Below are 17,787 nucleotides of genomic sequence, written 5' to 3'. Positions count from 1 at the left end.
TAGGATAACCTCGCTGCTTTACTCTCCTCTACTTCCCATTTATCAAACGTTTTGTTTTGGCCAAAAACGTTGAAATTAACCACGAAATCCATCTCATTCGTTCCTGTCAGTCACTAATTAAACGTTTATCTGATTCAGCTGTGTTATATGTTGCTATGGCGATGCCTGCAGCGGAGTGATATCCAAGTGATTTAACTACCGGACTACGTGTGTGGTTATACAAAAATATGGCACGCTTGTTAGCGTCCACCAGCCAATCAGAATCAAGTATTCACCCAGACCATGGTATAATACAAATTGTGTTCCATGTTGTTCACAACTTGTGTGGTATTGATGATACTGTGCATGTTAATAAGTACTTTCAGAACAAGAGATACTGAGATTTCCAAGGGGCTAGATGCAAGTTGGTCGTTTTATACTGACTACTGCCACCTCGGGTCTTACGCGTAACTGCAGCCTCTGTATTAAGCTTGTGCATGACGGCATTTCGGACCCGAATCAACAACTTTTTGAGCGACAGAGCAGGATTATAGAGGCAATTGTGGTGAACAGGTCTGAGCTCATTCTACACATTAGGACATTGCTGGAACATGTAGGGGGAGGAATATACATATTTTTTAAACTCTGTATAGTCCCTTTAAGTTAGCTTCAGTGTCATCAAGCGGTCCTAAATAAAATCGTCTATTGTGATATTTTCCGTTATCGTGATAGGCCTAAGTGTGGCGAGTCTGTGCATAGAGCTTGTAGGTCAGCTGGATAGCCATCGGTAAAATCATTGGTGTTTTTGAAAAAGTAAAGTAATAAAATGTAGTTTTTTTTCTTGTAATTGTATAAACATTGCAAATGAGAGTCAAAAATTCGTGACCTTTTAGCATATTTCTGATGGTTTGCAAAAATATTGCTTCATCATCGAGAAAGTCTCCCAAAATACTGAAGAATCGCCCAGCCCTAATTCCAGATATGTTTTTATTGTTCATGTGGGAACATTATGGTAAAAGTCTGATCACATCAGGCCTTTCACAGCCGTCACAGACAACACTACATCGATTCTTCACACTTACTTCCTCGTGTTCTCGTTCTTCAGCAGCGCCTTTGCCTGCTGTTCGCTGATGATAGTCGCTTTGACCTGCGGAGGGTTCATGTGCACGTTCAGCTTCCCGCCCACCAGGAGGCGCACTGTGGCAGCAAACTTGGTCTGGGTTTTTAACACCTGTGGAGGCTGCTTCTCGATGATGAATGTGCTGCAAAAACAGAAAAAAAAAAAGGAGCACATTTAAACAGCGCAATCTTAAGAAGCCCAAGTGCAGTGTTTTCCAACGAAACCTTGAAGCATTAAACTTGAACCATAGAGTAAAACATACTACAGTACAGTACATATTGAGTACTTTTTTTCTCGTTATAGCAGCACTTCGAGTTCTCAAGAATATTTCCCTGAATAAAACCTATTTGCTATTGAACGGTCGACTGAAAATGCCAAAGCGAAATTACGACAATGATTATATGAGTGGTGCATTCGCCTCGGGGTATGACCTTCACAGTATTCTAATAAAAAGGGCATGAAAACAATTTTTGCCCATTCGTCTGTTACCCATTAACTCGCGAGTACATTGAAGTCTGCAGCTTGTACCTACGGCTTCCAGTGATTACACTGCCGCCCCCCCCCCCGGCTTTGGAAAAGCGAGACCACGTGTTGCAAAGTGATTCTCAAGTCAAATCTACTGGGTAAAAATGTATCCAAGTCCACTTTTAATCCAGGTACAGCGGTATGAGTAAGTATGGGCCCCCTTTAACTTTTCAACATTTTGCCATACTACGGACCATAAACATAAATATATTTAATTGAAATTTTATGCTAAAGACACACACTAAGTGACACACTATCGTCAAAAGTTCAGGCCCCCCTTTCGTTTAGCCTTCAGAATTTGCCTGATGATTTCTGAATGATCACATGTTGACCCAATGACTAAATAGAGTCTACCTGTGTGTAATCTAATGTCAGTTCAAATACAGCTGCTCTGTGATGGTCTCAGAGGTCTGTTAAGAGACTATTGGGGAGCAGAAGCATCATGAAGACTGAACAGGTCCGAGATAAGAAGTTAAGAAGAAGTATAAAGCTGGATTAGGTTATACAAAAAAATTCCAAAGCTTTGAACAACTCTCAAAGTACAATTAAATACACCATCCAGGAATGGAAAGTGTATGGCATCACTGCAAACCTACCTAGACCCGGCCGTCCTCCTCAACTTACTGACCGAACAAGGACAGCACTGACGAGAGCTGTTACCAAGAAGCCTGAGCTGTAGCTCTCAGCAGTTCATCCAGGGTCATCATTGGGTTCTTGGTAACAGCTCTGGTCAGTCCTGTCCTTGTTTGGTCAGTAAGTTTAGGACGGCCGGGTCTTGATAGGTTTGCAGTCCATGCTCTTTCCATTCCTGGATGGTGTATTTAACTTGAGAGATGTTCAAAGCTTTGGAAATCTTTTTAAAACCTAACCCAGCTTAATACTTCTCAATAACTTTATCCTGGACCTGTCAACATGTGATCATTCAGAAATCATCAGGCAACTTCTGAAGGCAATTGGTTGCACTAAAAGGGAAGGGGGGCCTGAACTTTACAGTTTTTTATTCATAAAAAAACTTTAAACCAACCAGATCACTGTTAATACCATAATCTATCGGCTAGTAAACACTCGAAAAGACAAATAGTTTCTAGTTTTTCATAGTTTTCCAGCTGAGCACACACATACACACACAACTGGGTAATTGACAGGAAGTGTCTTATAAACAAACCCTGATAGCATCAGCTCAGGGCTCACACCTCTCTCAGCCAATCAGAGAAGTGACAGACGGTGACGGTGATGTCATTGTCACTTAGGGCGCACTCACACATGGCATCCAAACCAAAACATTCTCTAGCTTGTTTGAGGAAAGGTCTGGATGTGGCAGCGTCTTTGAGCGTCTTTGATGCAATGAAGATGTTTTCAAGCCCCGCGGTGTGATGTGAGGGGCGTCGGGACATGTGGAGATGTGTGCGATCTTTCAAAAAAAGCATATGGGTACTTCAGGCTTGAAGAGAGGACGGTCAGCATCACAACACAGCGAAGTGTGATGAAATGCCTTGCAGACCCAGGCATTCCAGTCTGAGGAATTGTAAGCTTCAATAAATGCAATGGAGAACGCACTGGATTACAAACATGTTTTACACAGGATCTTATTTTGACATGATCACTGGACAGACCCCTTAAGATCCCTTCCTGGAACCGCCACCTTAACATGGTGGAGGGGTTTGAGCCGATGATCCTGGGAGCTCTGTTGTCGGGGGCTTCGTGCCCCTGGTAGGGTCTCCCATGGCAAACAGGTCCTAAGTGACGGGTCAGACGAAGAGCGGTTCAGAAGCCCCTTATGAGAGACCAACAGGCTCGGTTTGTATCATGAGGCCGTCCTTCTGTGGACCCACCACCAGCAGGAGGAGATATAAGGGGGCTGGTGCAATGTGATTTGGAGGCACGGCGTGGAAGACCCCTGCACGGGGCTAGTGTTGGGCAGGGCATCTCCAAGTGTCCAGGAGAGGCAGGAGGGTTGAAGGCTGGGTGAGGTTGGCGTTAAGAGGAAGGTGGTCAAACTATTCCAGGGTCACCAAAGCACAATGAAAGAATCAGGAACAAGCTTGATTCATAACTTTGTGCTCAGGAACAGTGAGTGGAAAAAAAAAACCTAGAGCTTTTCTCAGCAGCAGCAGTAGCTCCTCCTGAAGTGAACACGTGCGACTCGAGCGACTGATTGCAACAGTTTCAAGCAACAAAAAAGAAGCAAGTAATAGGCTTGTTAGGTGTGTTACAAGTTAGGTGTGGGCGTGGCTTTAGACAACAAACATATGACCTTTGTTATTTGTTTAAAGGGGCTTTCAGGAACTTTTAATGCAAATTTTCTTAAATTTGGCGTATTTGATTGACCCAGCGGCTGGTATGAGCAGCTAGCGTGGCGCCTTTAACAATTGATCTAGGATTGATATAGAGGCCACCGAGATGTAAAGGCACCATGTTCACCAGCACAAAAAGGTAAATTATGCTGAATGCGCCTCGAAACAGGCATTATCTTCAGAAGGTTAACGTCGCCACGTATTTCTCAAGAACATCGTGAACTCTGAAATATTCATAAAATGATTTTTGCTCAGTGCCTTCCTCTGAAGAATAATGGAAAATGGATGTTTTGTCAACTGAGATTTTCTGAGTGTATAAGGGTTTTCATATAAGCACATACTGAATCGAAGGTTTACAAGGTCAGAAACTATTGTGATTCTGCTATGTCCCCTCTGTCGCTGCATTCACAGATTCTTGGTAACTCAGTGTGTGCTTGAGCAGAACTTTACTGTACATTGTGATTTTGTATGTGACATTTGTATTCATTCTCTTTGCAACGATTGAATAAAATCCTTGATAGGGCTCCAGACTTATTTTTTTCAAAAATTTGCGCAGGTTCCAACAACTCTTTCATGCGCGTAAGAATATTTTGGTCGCACAGACTCCAGACACAATATCAAGATTTACCCAGGGTACCACGTAGACTACAACACTGCTTTCAATGTGTCTTGGCCTTACTGATCAAGTATGAAAGTTTGTACTAAACACTTCTTTAAGTATTTTCCTCCCCCTACATGTTCCAACAATGTCCTAAAGGTGTAGAATGAGCCCTATTCACCACAACTGCCTCTATAATCCTGCACTGTCACACAAAAAGGTGTTAATTCGGGTCCAAAGTGCCGTCATGCAAGAGCTTAATATAGAAGCTGCAGATACACGCATGACCTGAGGTGGCAGCAGTGAGTATAAAATGGCTAACTTGCATCTAGCCCCTTTAAATTTTAGGATAAAAGTACTGAATACTAGTGAAATGGAGCCTGCTTTTATTTTTGCGAGTAAAATTTTGACAACGAAAGCAGAGAAACCAGAAATCTTAACGTGTCAAAAGACGAAACTGAGATAATTGTTTTTGGCCCAAGAACACAAGGGGAAAGTGTTATATGTCACCTTGAGTCTCTGTCTCTCTTAGAAATCTAGGAGTGATCATGGACTCAGACCTGAACTTAAACAGCCACATCAAAGAAATAACATCAGCAGCTTTTTACCATCTGAAAAAACTTTGCTAAGATCAGAGGAATAGTGTCAAAACCAGACTTAGAGAGACTTATCCATGCATTTGTCTCCAGCAGGTTAGACGACTGTAACGGCCTGCTCACTGGCCTCTCTAAACGAACTGTTAGAGCTGCAGCACATCCAGAACGCTGCTGCTGGAGTCCTGACAAGAACCAGGAAATACGACCAAATTAGTCCAGTGCTCTGGTCTCTGCATTGGCTTCTTGTCACTCAGAGAGGAGTTTTTAAAACAACTCTTAGAGCCGTATGAACCATCTCGGGCCCTGAGAACTTCAGGGAGGGGTCTCCTGGTGGCTCCCAGAGTCAATAATAAACATGGTGAGGCTGTGTTTCAGTTTCATGCAGCAAAAATCTGTAACAGTCTTCACTAGGATGTGAGACAGGCCTCAACTCTGACAATGTTCAAATCCAGGCTGAAAACAGATCTTTTTAGCCATGCATAACTGAAACAGAAAGTATTAATACATTTCTATGTGGATGTTTTATTGATTGTATCTGCTTTCTTGTAATTCTATGCAACTGTGAAGCTCTTTGAATTGCTGTGTGCATGAATTGTGCTCTACAAACAAACTTGCTTTATTTTCAATTGAAAGGATGCAAACGCGCAGGAATGTTGGTTTCTTACTACTAGGAGGTGAATCATTTTGTGAGATTGACCTCTTAACCCACACCTGAACCGAGAACATTTTCTCCAGTTTGGCTTTACCTAAATCTAAAAAGCTTTTTGAAATAAAGCGTCAAAACGGCAACGAAAAAGAGGATGAAAATACAACAAAAAAAGCAAAAAAAAGAGCAATCAAAACACTATAAACAAGCAAACAAAAACCCGATTAAAAAGAGCAGAGAAAGAGCCACAAAAAAGTGACAAAAGAGCAACAAAAACGTGCCAGAAAAGCAACAACGGCAGAACTAAAAAGTGACAAAAACAAGACGAAAACACGACAAAAAGCAACGAAAAACAGCAATGAAGAAAGCAACACGACCAAAAAAGGCAAGGGTTAAGAGGTTAAATACAAACCAGCTGCATGTGTGTGTTCAGTCAATCAAACGGGCATACACAACAAGATTTTACCATCTGTTTGTACCACTCTTCTTCTATTAGACGAGCTGGATCCATAATTTGTCCTTGTCTAGTTTGCCATTTGTTGTTCATTCACTGCACAGACCTGGTGACCAGCGCTGAGATGATGTCTGTGATGGTGCTGTTGAGTTCGTTGAGCAGATCCTCGATGGGGCCGGGGATGGGCAGCTGCTGTCGGAGGTGCTCTGCTCTCCGAATCTGCTGCCTGTTCTGCCAAATGGTCTCTGCCAATTTCTCACACCTGGAAACCCACAGGATAAACAAGACAGAATTAGGACACTAACAAGAAAAATAACCATCTTTACTCAGCTGCTTTCAGTGTTTTTACTTAAAACTATGTGTCGACAGCAAGTGTAAGGCCCTTGACTAGAATGGAATAAGGCAAGGCTACGATGCTTTGCAGTGAAGGAGGTTTGTGTGTTAAAAAGGCTAGATCACAGGAACTAATTTCCATATACAGATCTTGAGATAGATGTATGTGTGTTACAAGAAACAAAAATAAATAAACACAAACTATATAAAGACACTATGTACACAGACTAATACAAGTGGATGAGTATAAAGTTTAGAAACACAGAGCAGTCGAGCGGTGGAGCTTAGCGTTTGGACCATTTGAGAAGGAAACAGACTAAATATGCAGGATTATTCAAACTAGAGATGCACCGATCCAGCTTTCTTAAAAGTGTCTTTCTCTGAGTGAAAAACTGAATTGACTCTTTTCTCCATTTTAAGATCAATAAAGTCATGTTTTATTGTCATGATATTACGGATCAATTATAAATTATATCTATTGATAAACTCGTGGATAAATATTTAACAAGGATCGCTTGACTTTTCTACACTAAATATCCTTGGGTATAAGACAGACTTTAGGCTACATTAATAGAAACAACTCACATCAAGTGATCTGATCATTACAATATGTTAGATTAGTTATTTCTTACTAAATTACTAAAATACAAACACAATGGTCGATTTTAGGCTACTTTAGGTAGGCTATTTCTATGTTAGTTTTTGCCCCTGCCTTGATTAGTTTTGGTTAGCATACTGATGCTAACCACAGCATTTTGTGCGGCGATCAGAAATGCCTTTGCGGAGGTTGAAACTAACTCAGCCGTTACCAGGAATTCTCCTAGTTCTTTGCTTTCCAATGATATGCCCACATTCACTTAGATTTAGGTGGTAAAAGTGAGGCGTTGAGAGACAAAACTGGTATTGGTTCAGTATCGGATATTTGTAGCCGATACCTGATATCGTATTTTTTTCAGTATCGGCTCCGATATCCGATACCAGTACCAGTGCATCCCTAATTCAAATGTCGAACTCCAAATTATGTTTTCATAATCATTCAAACGTGATTAAACATAAGCACAAAATGTTCACTACCTTGGAACTGCATTACTTCAAGTGTTTAGTTAAGAAACATTTAAACCATGAACAGGACAATTCAGTAGATCGACTGGTGTCCTACACTTAGAAAAAGCCAATAAAAAAGCCAATAAATATACCATGTAACCCATAGGTGTCAAACAGGCGGCCCGCCATTCCTGCATGGACTTAATTTTTTTTTTTTTAAGGAAATAACCAGTATGTTCATTCCAGCCACTAGGGGACTACTTAAATTAAAAAAAAGAAACAAATTCCACACGTGTAAAGCAGAGGGCACTGACATAATAAGAGATTGGATATAAACAACACAATATAGCCACGTGGGAAATGGTCAGTCTGCCCCAATACAAGAGTAAGCCATAATTATTATTTACTACAGTCCTGTCAGGCTTTTTAAAATCACAGCTCATTATTATTAATTTATTGGAAAAAAAATTCTCAATAGTATTTTCCTGTTTACATTATGCAGCTAGGAAGACGGACTTCGACCCACAACCCTGATATAACCTGTCTCCATTCTGCAGGCTGCACAGGGAGCTGACCTCTGGCTCATGGGTAGAGCAGTGTGGGGTGAGATATTGGCGGGACGTACCAGGACTGTAGGATGTCCAGACCCCCCTCAGGCGGACCCCCGTTGCCTGCCAGCTGCTGCCGTCTCTTCCACTGGATCAACTCGTCGTCCAGGATCAGTGTCTGCTGCTTCCTCAAGAGCTGCAGCGTCTTCTGGTGCTTCTCCGCCAAGTCCTTTTTTCAATATATACTGTGTGTTAGACTTTTATTCATTATCATTTGACCACAGCTATTACTACTGAAAACATACCAGTCTGTATTTCTGTAGTGTGTTGGCTTCTCTCGTGAGCCACGCCTCCACAGTGGCACGTTTGTTGAGCAGGGCGGGCTCGCGTAGCTGTCGGTCAGCAGGGGGCAGTGAGGCCAGACTGGACAGTTGCGCTAACAATGGACAAGAAGAAGTCTGTGAGAGGACGGATTTTTGGCGCAGCTGATTGGATCAAGTGTGCCTCGTTTTAGCCAATCACAGCCAAGTCTCAAAACCACAAAGAGAAAAGTCCTATAATAGTTAGCTTTGAAAAATATGGACATGTTTGTAAGTCTGGAAGTTTTTCTGTGGTTGCCTTGTTTTTAATTTGACATATATTTGTGGTTTATTGCTCACTTTTCATCAACAATGAGTTGTATATGATTGTAACATGCTAACCTAGCCAAACCATTTTCCACCGGCACAAATAATCGCCCTCTATTCAAGTGTATGGGCTGGATATAGGCTTAAATACAGGGGAGACCCTGGCTTAGACTATAGGGGGTAGAGTTAAAGATCCATAGGACATGGCAGCAGCAAAGAGGGACTTCTTCTACCATTTGCACTAAAAAGTTAAAGGAATTTGTACATGCTGAGATACTGTATGTTCTTACCTTTGCTTTGAAAAGTTCATTTATACCTGTCTGGTCTTCACCCGTGCTTTCTATCACGTAAACACAGCACAGACAGCGTTAGTATTTAGCCTCTCCTCCTCTCCACTATAGCTCCAAACGAGGTCAAGATAGAAGTTACCAAGCTCTTCCATGTTTTCCCTATTTAAATATGGTTACGCAAAGTGTTCCACTACAAACTATGATTACACAAAATTAAACAATGTGGATTTTCTAAGAGGATAAAACGGGAACTATATTGTAAGGCGTTATAATACCAGGAGTAGTTCGAAATTTGTGCAGTAATATCTTCACTTTACTGTGCGGACACCGAACTACTCCCGACCTCGTTTGGAGCTATAGTGGAGAGAGGGAGAGGGTAAATGCTAACGCCGTCTGCGCTGTGTTTACGTGATTGAAGGCACGAGTGAAGACCAGACAGGTACAAAAGAACTATTCAAAGCTAAGGCAAGAACATATCTCAGTATGTACAAACAGTAGCCTATTCCTTAAGAAATTGACCAAGACATGTACATAGCACTATAAGACACCTATTTATGTAGTTTATAAGCTAAAAAAAAATTCTGTGGGCTGGTTAACCCAAACTTGAATGGTTTGGAGCAATAGGTGCTTTCCTGTAGTTGCAGATTAGACGTGCACAGCGATCAGGATGAATCTTGGACATTTCCTCTTTACAAAACTGTTGCACTTCAGCGAGATTCCTGGATTCACTTACTTTTTCCTCCCTGTCCTCTGAATGTTTACATGTTGTGGCCATTAAAAATATGATAACATGTAAATGTTTGGTGGTGTTAGTTTAAGCAGACACTGATTATGAGTTTTTATGATTCTGATGAAGATCAGACCACATTTAATCACATTTTATGACCAATTTAGGCAGAAATGTGAGAAATTCCAAAGCGCTCTCATACATTTTCCTCCTACTGTATATATTTTCTGAAAAATATGAATCGATTTGACTTACTAAATTGATTTTTTAATCAAACCGATTTTTTTTAAACGGCCCTGGTTTATCGCAATATTTTCCTGCCTCAATATATCAACCAAATTTTGCTACCGAGACAGGCCTATTGGCAAATGTTACACCTGCCCACTCCCGGCCATATCGCTGGGTGATTGGCCAAAAATATACTCACTACTGCCGCCTCAGGTCATATGTGTAACTGCAGCTTCTATATTAAGCTTGTGCATGACGGCACTTCGGACCCAAAGTAACAACTTTTTGAGTGACAGTTCATGATTTTAGAGGCAGTTGTGGTGAACAGGTCTGAGTTCATTCTACACGCTAGGACATTGCTGGAACATGTAGGTGGAGGAAAATACTTAATTTTAACATTTTAAAGTCCCTTTATTGTGTGATTAACCAAAGAATCTTCTGAAGATGGAAGTAAAATGAAGTCAATCATGTCCAGTCAGCGATATTTAAATATATCGACTATAATGGATGACTCCTGGACAACTCAGAGTCAACACAAACTAAGCTGCATAAAAGAAACAGTGCTTCAGTTGTGGTCTCACCCTGGATGCGTAGACTCTCCTGGTACTGGATAATGAAGTATTCCTGGTTGTGCTGCAGTTTGCGAAGGTCGTTTTCCGTGTCTTGGGTGAACATTCGCAGCTCCTCAAAGGCCTGATTTATCTGTTGATACTTCTGTGACATACTGTCCATCATGGCGCCCAGGGGAGAGGCCGACTGCGACAAAACAAGACAGGTAGTGATTGCTTTCTTTTTCAAATAATACACTGACACAAGACACGTTGACTTTACTTTAGACTAGATTTAAACCACTTTTCTCTATATTGCTATTTCTGATATTCACTGGTCGAACTGTAATTGCAGAATAAATGGTACAAGGCATTTTGGGAAGAACATAATAAATATATCTCGAGCTTTTTAACTTGAATCTCCGCCTGACCAAACGCAGGATGCAAACAGACGACTGCAGAAAAGAGGAAATGAAGGTGTTATCTGGCGAGTGCAGACGGCACGGTCAGTTAAAGTCTCGCGGGGTGCTTTCAGGTTCATCCGAACGGTGGGGAATTTCAATCAGCTCAAATATGCAATCGGGTAATAGGAATAGCATGTTATAGCACGTTTACGGGAAATCAGTTCACTGCAGGAGACACTGTGGGATATTTTATTGTGTCTGTGTTAGAAATCCTAATGTTAAAAAAAATATATATAACACGCTCATCTCTTCTCCACAGCGGAGGTGAGATAGTGGCTCTGTGCTCTTTAGTATTAGTCTGAATCTGAAATGACTGAAGGATTTTAGTGCAGCTTCTGAGACCAATTGACCAAATAAATAGTAATGTGACGTTCATGACCGACCGGCTCTTTTGAACGGCCCTTTGGGGCGAACGGTTTGAACCGGGTCTCAGTTGTGAAAAAAGCCATATCTTTTTTCAGTCTATTTTTTCCCAGAAGTCCCCCAAACAAACACAAGAATCAGCCCAACAATGGAGCAGGTGACACAAGAGAAAGCTTTTGTGTCGAAGTCAAAGCTAAATGCACAAATGTTGCAGCCTCTTTTTATTACCTATTTCCTATTGCATATAGAGTATATTTTAGAGTATTTAAAGAGACTAGATGCAAGTTGGTCATTTTATGCTCACTACTGCCACCTCAGGTCTTACGCGTAACTGCAGCTTCTATATTAAGCTCATGCATGATGGCACTTCGGATCCAAAGCAACACCTTTTTGAGTGACAGTGCAGGATTTTAGAGGCAGTTGTGGTGAACAGGTCTGAGCTCATTCTACACATTAGGACATGGCTGGAACATGTAGGGGAGGAAAATACTTAGTTTTAACATTTTTAAACTCTGTATAGTCCCTTAAATAATCTAAACTAATCTAAAAAATAAAATAATCTTTCATTGATCACGTCATATTGTGAGTTATTATAATTATAGTAGGTCTCATCGCTTCTTTCTTTTTCATTAACAAATATCTATATATAAAATTGTTAAAATCCAAACATTCCATAAATTCCATGCAATTCGAGGGCCAAAGACTCGGAATTCAACTTTATTCCCGACTCGTGGTTAATTAAATGATTAAATAAAAGGTATTTTAAAAAGACAATCATGCCAATGTCTCCACAAGTCTGGTAACGTGTTGCACTCCATTTTAAATGTGTTAGGGACACTAATATTTCATTTTTATACATGTTCAGTCGACACATGAAGCTGTTCATCAAAATGTGACATTTCTGTGGCACATGATCATCTTGGCTTCCTCAAAAGAACACACTAGTATCATTATTAATAGGCCATCTGCACGTGCTGGCTCTCATTACGAGGGAGTCCAGTATGCTTTTTTATGAATAATACTTTTGACAGCTTTGACGGCCCTGATTAAAGCATAAAACATAAGTGTCGGTGTAATTGAATCGTTGAATAATTTAGATTGCATGACTGAAAAACACATATTTTGGATGACTACTTCTTATGTTTAAAGAACAAAGTAACTTTGTTTTGAAAGTTTGACCTGCACGTGTTTTGGTTTCCATATTCACTTGAGCGTGTTCGTGTCTGAGAAAGAGTCGTGCTGTGAGAGCAAATCAATTCACTGCAGGAGACAATGAGCGAGACAAATATCTCACGCCGCTGTGGATTCATGGATCTGGAATTGGGTCTTTATACTGAACATCCAGCGCCGCCAACCAAGGGACATGTGTTGTGATCGGATAAAGAGTATAGAGTGTCTGTGGAATAAACATTGAGCCGCAATTGTGTTGTTATACAATTTAGTGCCATTATGTTGCAGCGCAGTTGTCGGGTTGCAACTGAATAATGCATGACAGCGGTCTATGTGGCCATGATCACACCTCAAGTGGAAACTCTGTTCTCAAACTCACAAAGGGATTTTACTTCAGGATGCAAAGCTACTCAAAATAAAAAAATATATAAAATAATCTCAATCTCATTTCCACCACAAAAAAATAATCTGTCTTAATGACGTCGTATTATGTGCTAAACCTGCTCACCCAGTAGTTAAAAACATGTCGTCAATTTTAATAACATAACATAAAATAGTTGTGACAATAAATCGATTTAGTGATATATCGCAATATTTTGTGGGACGATACCGATACTTTTATTCTGATGTTGATACTTTTTATGACATCATGCATATTTTCTACTAAATAAAGTTTCAAAGACATGGGGAGGAGCAAAGTGGTTCAACAGAGCATAAACGCATAAATAACGGAGAATGCTAATGCTAACCCTAGCTCGCGCTTGCTACGACTGCCGTTTATTCGCTTCTACTGAACAATCTGCTGTGTATAAACATCCATATGGACCCGATTTACACTTGACTTTATTTGTGTGTGATATATAAGTTTATATTTAGCCAGAAAATGGTTAAAAAGAGTGAAAAATAGTGTTTCCCAAAAGATTCTGTTTTACACGCCCCCTTCTATGACGAGATGCCATCTGTATATGTTTTAAAAGAAGAGGTTAAAATTCCCATGTTTCTTAAAAAATCGTGCTGTATGTTATTATTCATTTTTCTGCAATATATCGATTATCGCAGTAACAGTATCGTAAGGTTCTCGTTATCGTGAGTCATGTATCGTATCAATCGTGAGCTACCCAGAGGTTCCCACGACTAGTTGTCAATGGAATTCTTGTATTAGTTTATAATTTAGTGTTTAATAAAGTCTCCTCTCATGTTAATCCATTTGAACAGTTAAAGGGTACAGTGTCTTGATTAATAACAATGCTACAATGCTAAAAAAAAACACCTCTAACTCTAAACTAATTGCAATAAAAATGACCATTACATATTATTTCCATCATCATCTTGTTTTGTGGGGTGTAAACGTGTCTTGGACTCACATTGGTGGCCTCCCGCACCAGTCTCTGCTCCGTGTAGAGGATGTGCTTGATACATCGGACCAGCTCCAGCGGACAGCGGTCGTATGTGCTCTGGAAGAATAAAAAGGACAAGGATGTCAAGGCGGGCAGTGTGCTCTTTCATCTCGGCCTCCTCTCCCGACAGCGAGTCTTGTGTCGGCGTAATTGAATAACATCACCACCTTTTGAGAGCGATCGGTATTGACAGTGAAGACAATGAAGTTAGCGGCCAAATCCGTTTCATGTGAAAAGGCCTTGTGATCGCAAACAGTGCAGCGGGGTCAAAGCATCTGCATTCAGAATGTCGGCCATGGAGTTCAGATTCAGATTCAGATTCATTTATTGGCCATTTGCAGTTTGAAAAACCACATTGGAAAAAAATGTGCAAAGAGCTCAAAGTGCGATATGTAAAACACGTAAAAAGACACAATATAAAAAACAGAACAAACAATGCCACATTAAAAGTTAAAGGGATATTTCAGGATTTTTGACATAGGGCCTCATTTCCTAGTTATCCAGAGTGTTGCTGATTTCTGGAGATATTTTTTTTTGTAATGTATGCAGTTCTTCTGTTTGAAGAGTTTCGTGGCGCTAGGCTAATGCAAGGCTAGCACATTATCAGCTAGCCTGCATTAAAAACAGTCTGACCCGCTCCACAGTGCACCTGAGGCAAATCACTTATAACGCCAGACTAACCATATAAATATCTGTGTTGATAGAATCATTTTAACCATTTTGTATTTAAAATACCTTATATCTGAGCAGCATCAGCTTCGTGGTTGTATAAGCTACGCAGCGGCGGAGTGATCTGCTAGAAAATAGTCCCTCATAAATGCAATCATTCATGTGATGCAAGGTCAGTTATATTCCAAAAATTATTCTATCGACACAGACATTTATATGGATGGACTGGATAACTAGGAAATGAGGCCCTATGTCAAAAATCCTGAAATATCCTGTTAAGATCTTATACACTTAAGATATTGTGAAAGGAGGTTGCCTCAGAAGTCCTTCATGTGAAGTAGATCAGGCCCAAGGTTAAGATTGGCTTTAGAGAAAATAATAATACCGTAAATAAAATGTTAGTGATGCTTGATTTCTGATGCAGATACAATAAAAAGCTGCCATATTGTGAGTTCTACCATGGTCTAAGTCAGGGGTGTCCAAACTTTTTTCCTGTGGGGCCGCATACTGAAGCGTACACAGGGTGAAGGGCCATAGATCGGTAGTTAGTGCCGCAAAACCTTTGACTAGCAGACGTTTAAATTGCGCCCCACACCTTTATTTCTGCTCAAAACCTTCATGCCAGCTCTGTCTCACAGTAAAAGGTTAGTTGTTAGGTTAGAATTGTGTAGAATTATTACATTTCAAATAAAAAGGACTATCTCTGATGATGTGTCCCGATTCAGCAAAAAGGCAGAGGGCCACCAAAAATTGGTCTGAGGGCCGCATTTGGCCCCCGGGCCGCCCTTTGGACACCCATGGTCGAAGTGAATACTCGATTCTGAGTTAAATCACGTGCTATATCACTCCACTGCAGCTGTTTCCATAGTAACGATAACTGAGCTGGAACTACTTTCAGGTATAACTGATTAAAAAGTGAAAGAACTCAAAAGACTCAAAAGGCACTCTGAGGTGTCCATGATCAGAATAACTGGACTCTGCTTCGCGTCGGACGGTTCACGCCTCCGCCTCATCCAGTTATGTCTGATAATGACACTTCGTGCATTATCCCTTACTTACTTACTTACTAGACAATGTCTACGTACGGCTTGCATGCACATAATGTATATGATTGTGTCCACTCTGAGCTACTGTAGTCGTTAGTGTGTTTCTCACTGACTAGGAGCCATGTGATCGATGGGCAGGCTAACATAATCATTGTAATGTGCACGTGCATGTCATGAAAATAAAAGACTTAGAATTAAAGGAGATACGCTGTTTATCAATTTACCTGTGATAAAATGTCCGGAGTGACTTTAAAGTGTCTTGGATCAGGATCAAAGGGACAGAGCACAATTTCACATCGACCAAAAAGGAAAGCTAAATCATTGTGCCAGGTTATAGCAAAAATGCTAATTTCCACCTGCAATCCCTGGGCAGGTAGATGTTTCAGTAAAAAAAACTCATTTTAAATGTAGATCAGCATATGACCGTGGGTTTATACATTTTAACATCATCATTATACATTTATTTGAAGTAAGTTTGAAACATTATAAAATCCGGCAGTCATAGCTAGTGCTAGCTAGCGTTAGCATTAGCACGATTCTAACATAGTTACAGACGGCATCTCTGGAATCATATATGGCCCATATATGGTCATGTTTGAAAACAGTTAAGGGGGAAAACAATTTGGAGAAAAATCTAAACTTTCTCTAATTATTCAAAAATTACCTTAAAGGGGGCCTATTATGCAAAATCGACTTTTTCAAGCTTTACATCATGTTATTAAGTCATTCCCTCATTAAAACCATGCCTGAAGTGTTGCCTTGGCACATTCACGTATTTTCGAGTAATCTGTAGAAACTCTGATGGCGGCCATTTTAGGGATAAAACGCCTGATTCCTTCAGGAAACACCCTCGACCTCCAGGATACGCCTCCGACCTTTCGTCACCAGCCGAGTAACCAACCACTGCTCCTCAGCAGAACCCCCTCCCCGCAGTGTCCAGCCCTAAGATGTAAACAGAGTCATCATGGAGGATTAGCTTCATGTGTTGTGAACCGGAGCCACAGCAGACTTTTACAAAGACACACATCAGTGTTTCTGTTACCGAAACACCCAGGATTCAAACCGGTGACAAGAACACTTATTTCAGTGTCTGGTTCTGTGCTGGGCCTTGATGATGCACAGAGCCTCCGGAGAAAGCTAATGCTAAGCTAAACCTCGAGTCATCACGTGAAAACGAGAAATATGCACACATAAAGTCAATAAAACCACCACACACATAAAGAACCGTTTAACAATGATCACACACGGAGCCAGGCTTGTTGATTTGGAAGTTTATTGCTCACATTTCATCTACAATGGGTCATAGCCGAGTGGTTTTCTCCCGGAGCTAACAAGCTAGCCGCAACAAGCTAACGGGAAAATTCACTGAATACAAGCATATTATGCATTGAAAACGTCACTAAAACAGGCAACTGCTTGAAGCAGCCTTTATGATGATCACACACGGAGCCTGGCTTGTTGATTGTGTAGTTTATTGCTCACATTTCATCTACAGTGAGTCGTAGCCGAGTGGTTTTCTCCCGGAGCTAAGGCACTATTAGCCGCGACAAGCTAACAACCTTCACCTTCACAACATTCATTGAAAACAGGCAGCATATTATGCACAAATAACGTCAATAAAGCAGGCAACTACTTGAAGCAGCCTTTACGATGATCACACATGAGCCTGGCTTTACACATTTGTGGTTTATTACAGACTTTTCATCAACAATGAGCTGTAGTCGATTATAACAAGCTAACGGGGTAACCTCGAAAAACCATTGTCCACCTGCACAGATAATGTCCGTCTTTGAATTGTATGGGCTCCTGCAGATCCTGGTGTCGTCCATGGGGTATAGTTAGAGATCCATAGGGCATGGCAGATGCAAAGAGATAGCCTCCAAACAGCAGTTATTTTTCAGGCAAGAGCTCCTTCCAAGCGTCCGGTGTGGAAGGTTTGTCTCCAAATAATATCCTGTGTGGCCATTGTTCACAAAGTGATAAACAGTAGGTCCTTTCCAACAATAAAAATTAAAATGCACCGATCGTAGTTTCAATACTTGAGACAACGAGCGCAGTGTTGTTGTGATGCCACAGACAGCGTGTGGAGGGGGCGTGTCGCAAAGGGTCAGAGGTTTTTAAA

The 17,787-nt window shown here is 40.9% G+C and overlaps 1 protein-coding gene across 3 annotated transcripts in view; it reads right to left on the bottom strand.

Moving 5' to 3' along the window:
* stat5a (signal transducer and activator of transcription 5a) overlaps positions 1-17,787 on the bottom strand; it is a 124,194-nt gene that overhangs the window by 14,013 nt on the left and 92,394 nt on the right. For all 3 annotated transcript variants that reach the window (XM_079564405.1, XM_079564404.1, XM_079564406.1), the window contains 6 exons: positions 13,918-14,007; positions 10,590-10,764; positions 8,443-8,573; positions 8,215-8,366; positions 6,319-6,474; positions 1,062-1,241 (listed from right to left, as the gene is read on the bottom strand). In XM_079564405.1, the coding sequence (XP_079420531.1) occupies positions 1,062-1,241; positions 6,319-6,474; positions 8,215-8,366; positions 8,443-8,573; positions 10,590-10,764; positions 13,918-14,007 (884 nt within the window). The remainder of the gene's footprint in view (positions 1-1,061; positions 1,242-6,318; positions 6,475-8,214; positions 8,367-8,442; positions 8,574-10,589; positions 10,765-13,917; positions 14,008-17,787) is intronic.

This window comes from Gobius niger (assembly GCF_951799975.1).
Source record: "Gobius niger genome assembly, chromosome: 10".
Taxonomy (NCBI): Eukaryota; Metazoa; Chordata; class Actinopteri; order Gobiiformes; family Gobiidae; genus Gobius; species Gobius niger.
Note: the sequence above shows the minus strand (reverse complement) of the source record. Positions and strands in the feature narration are given on the sequence as shown.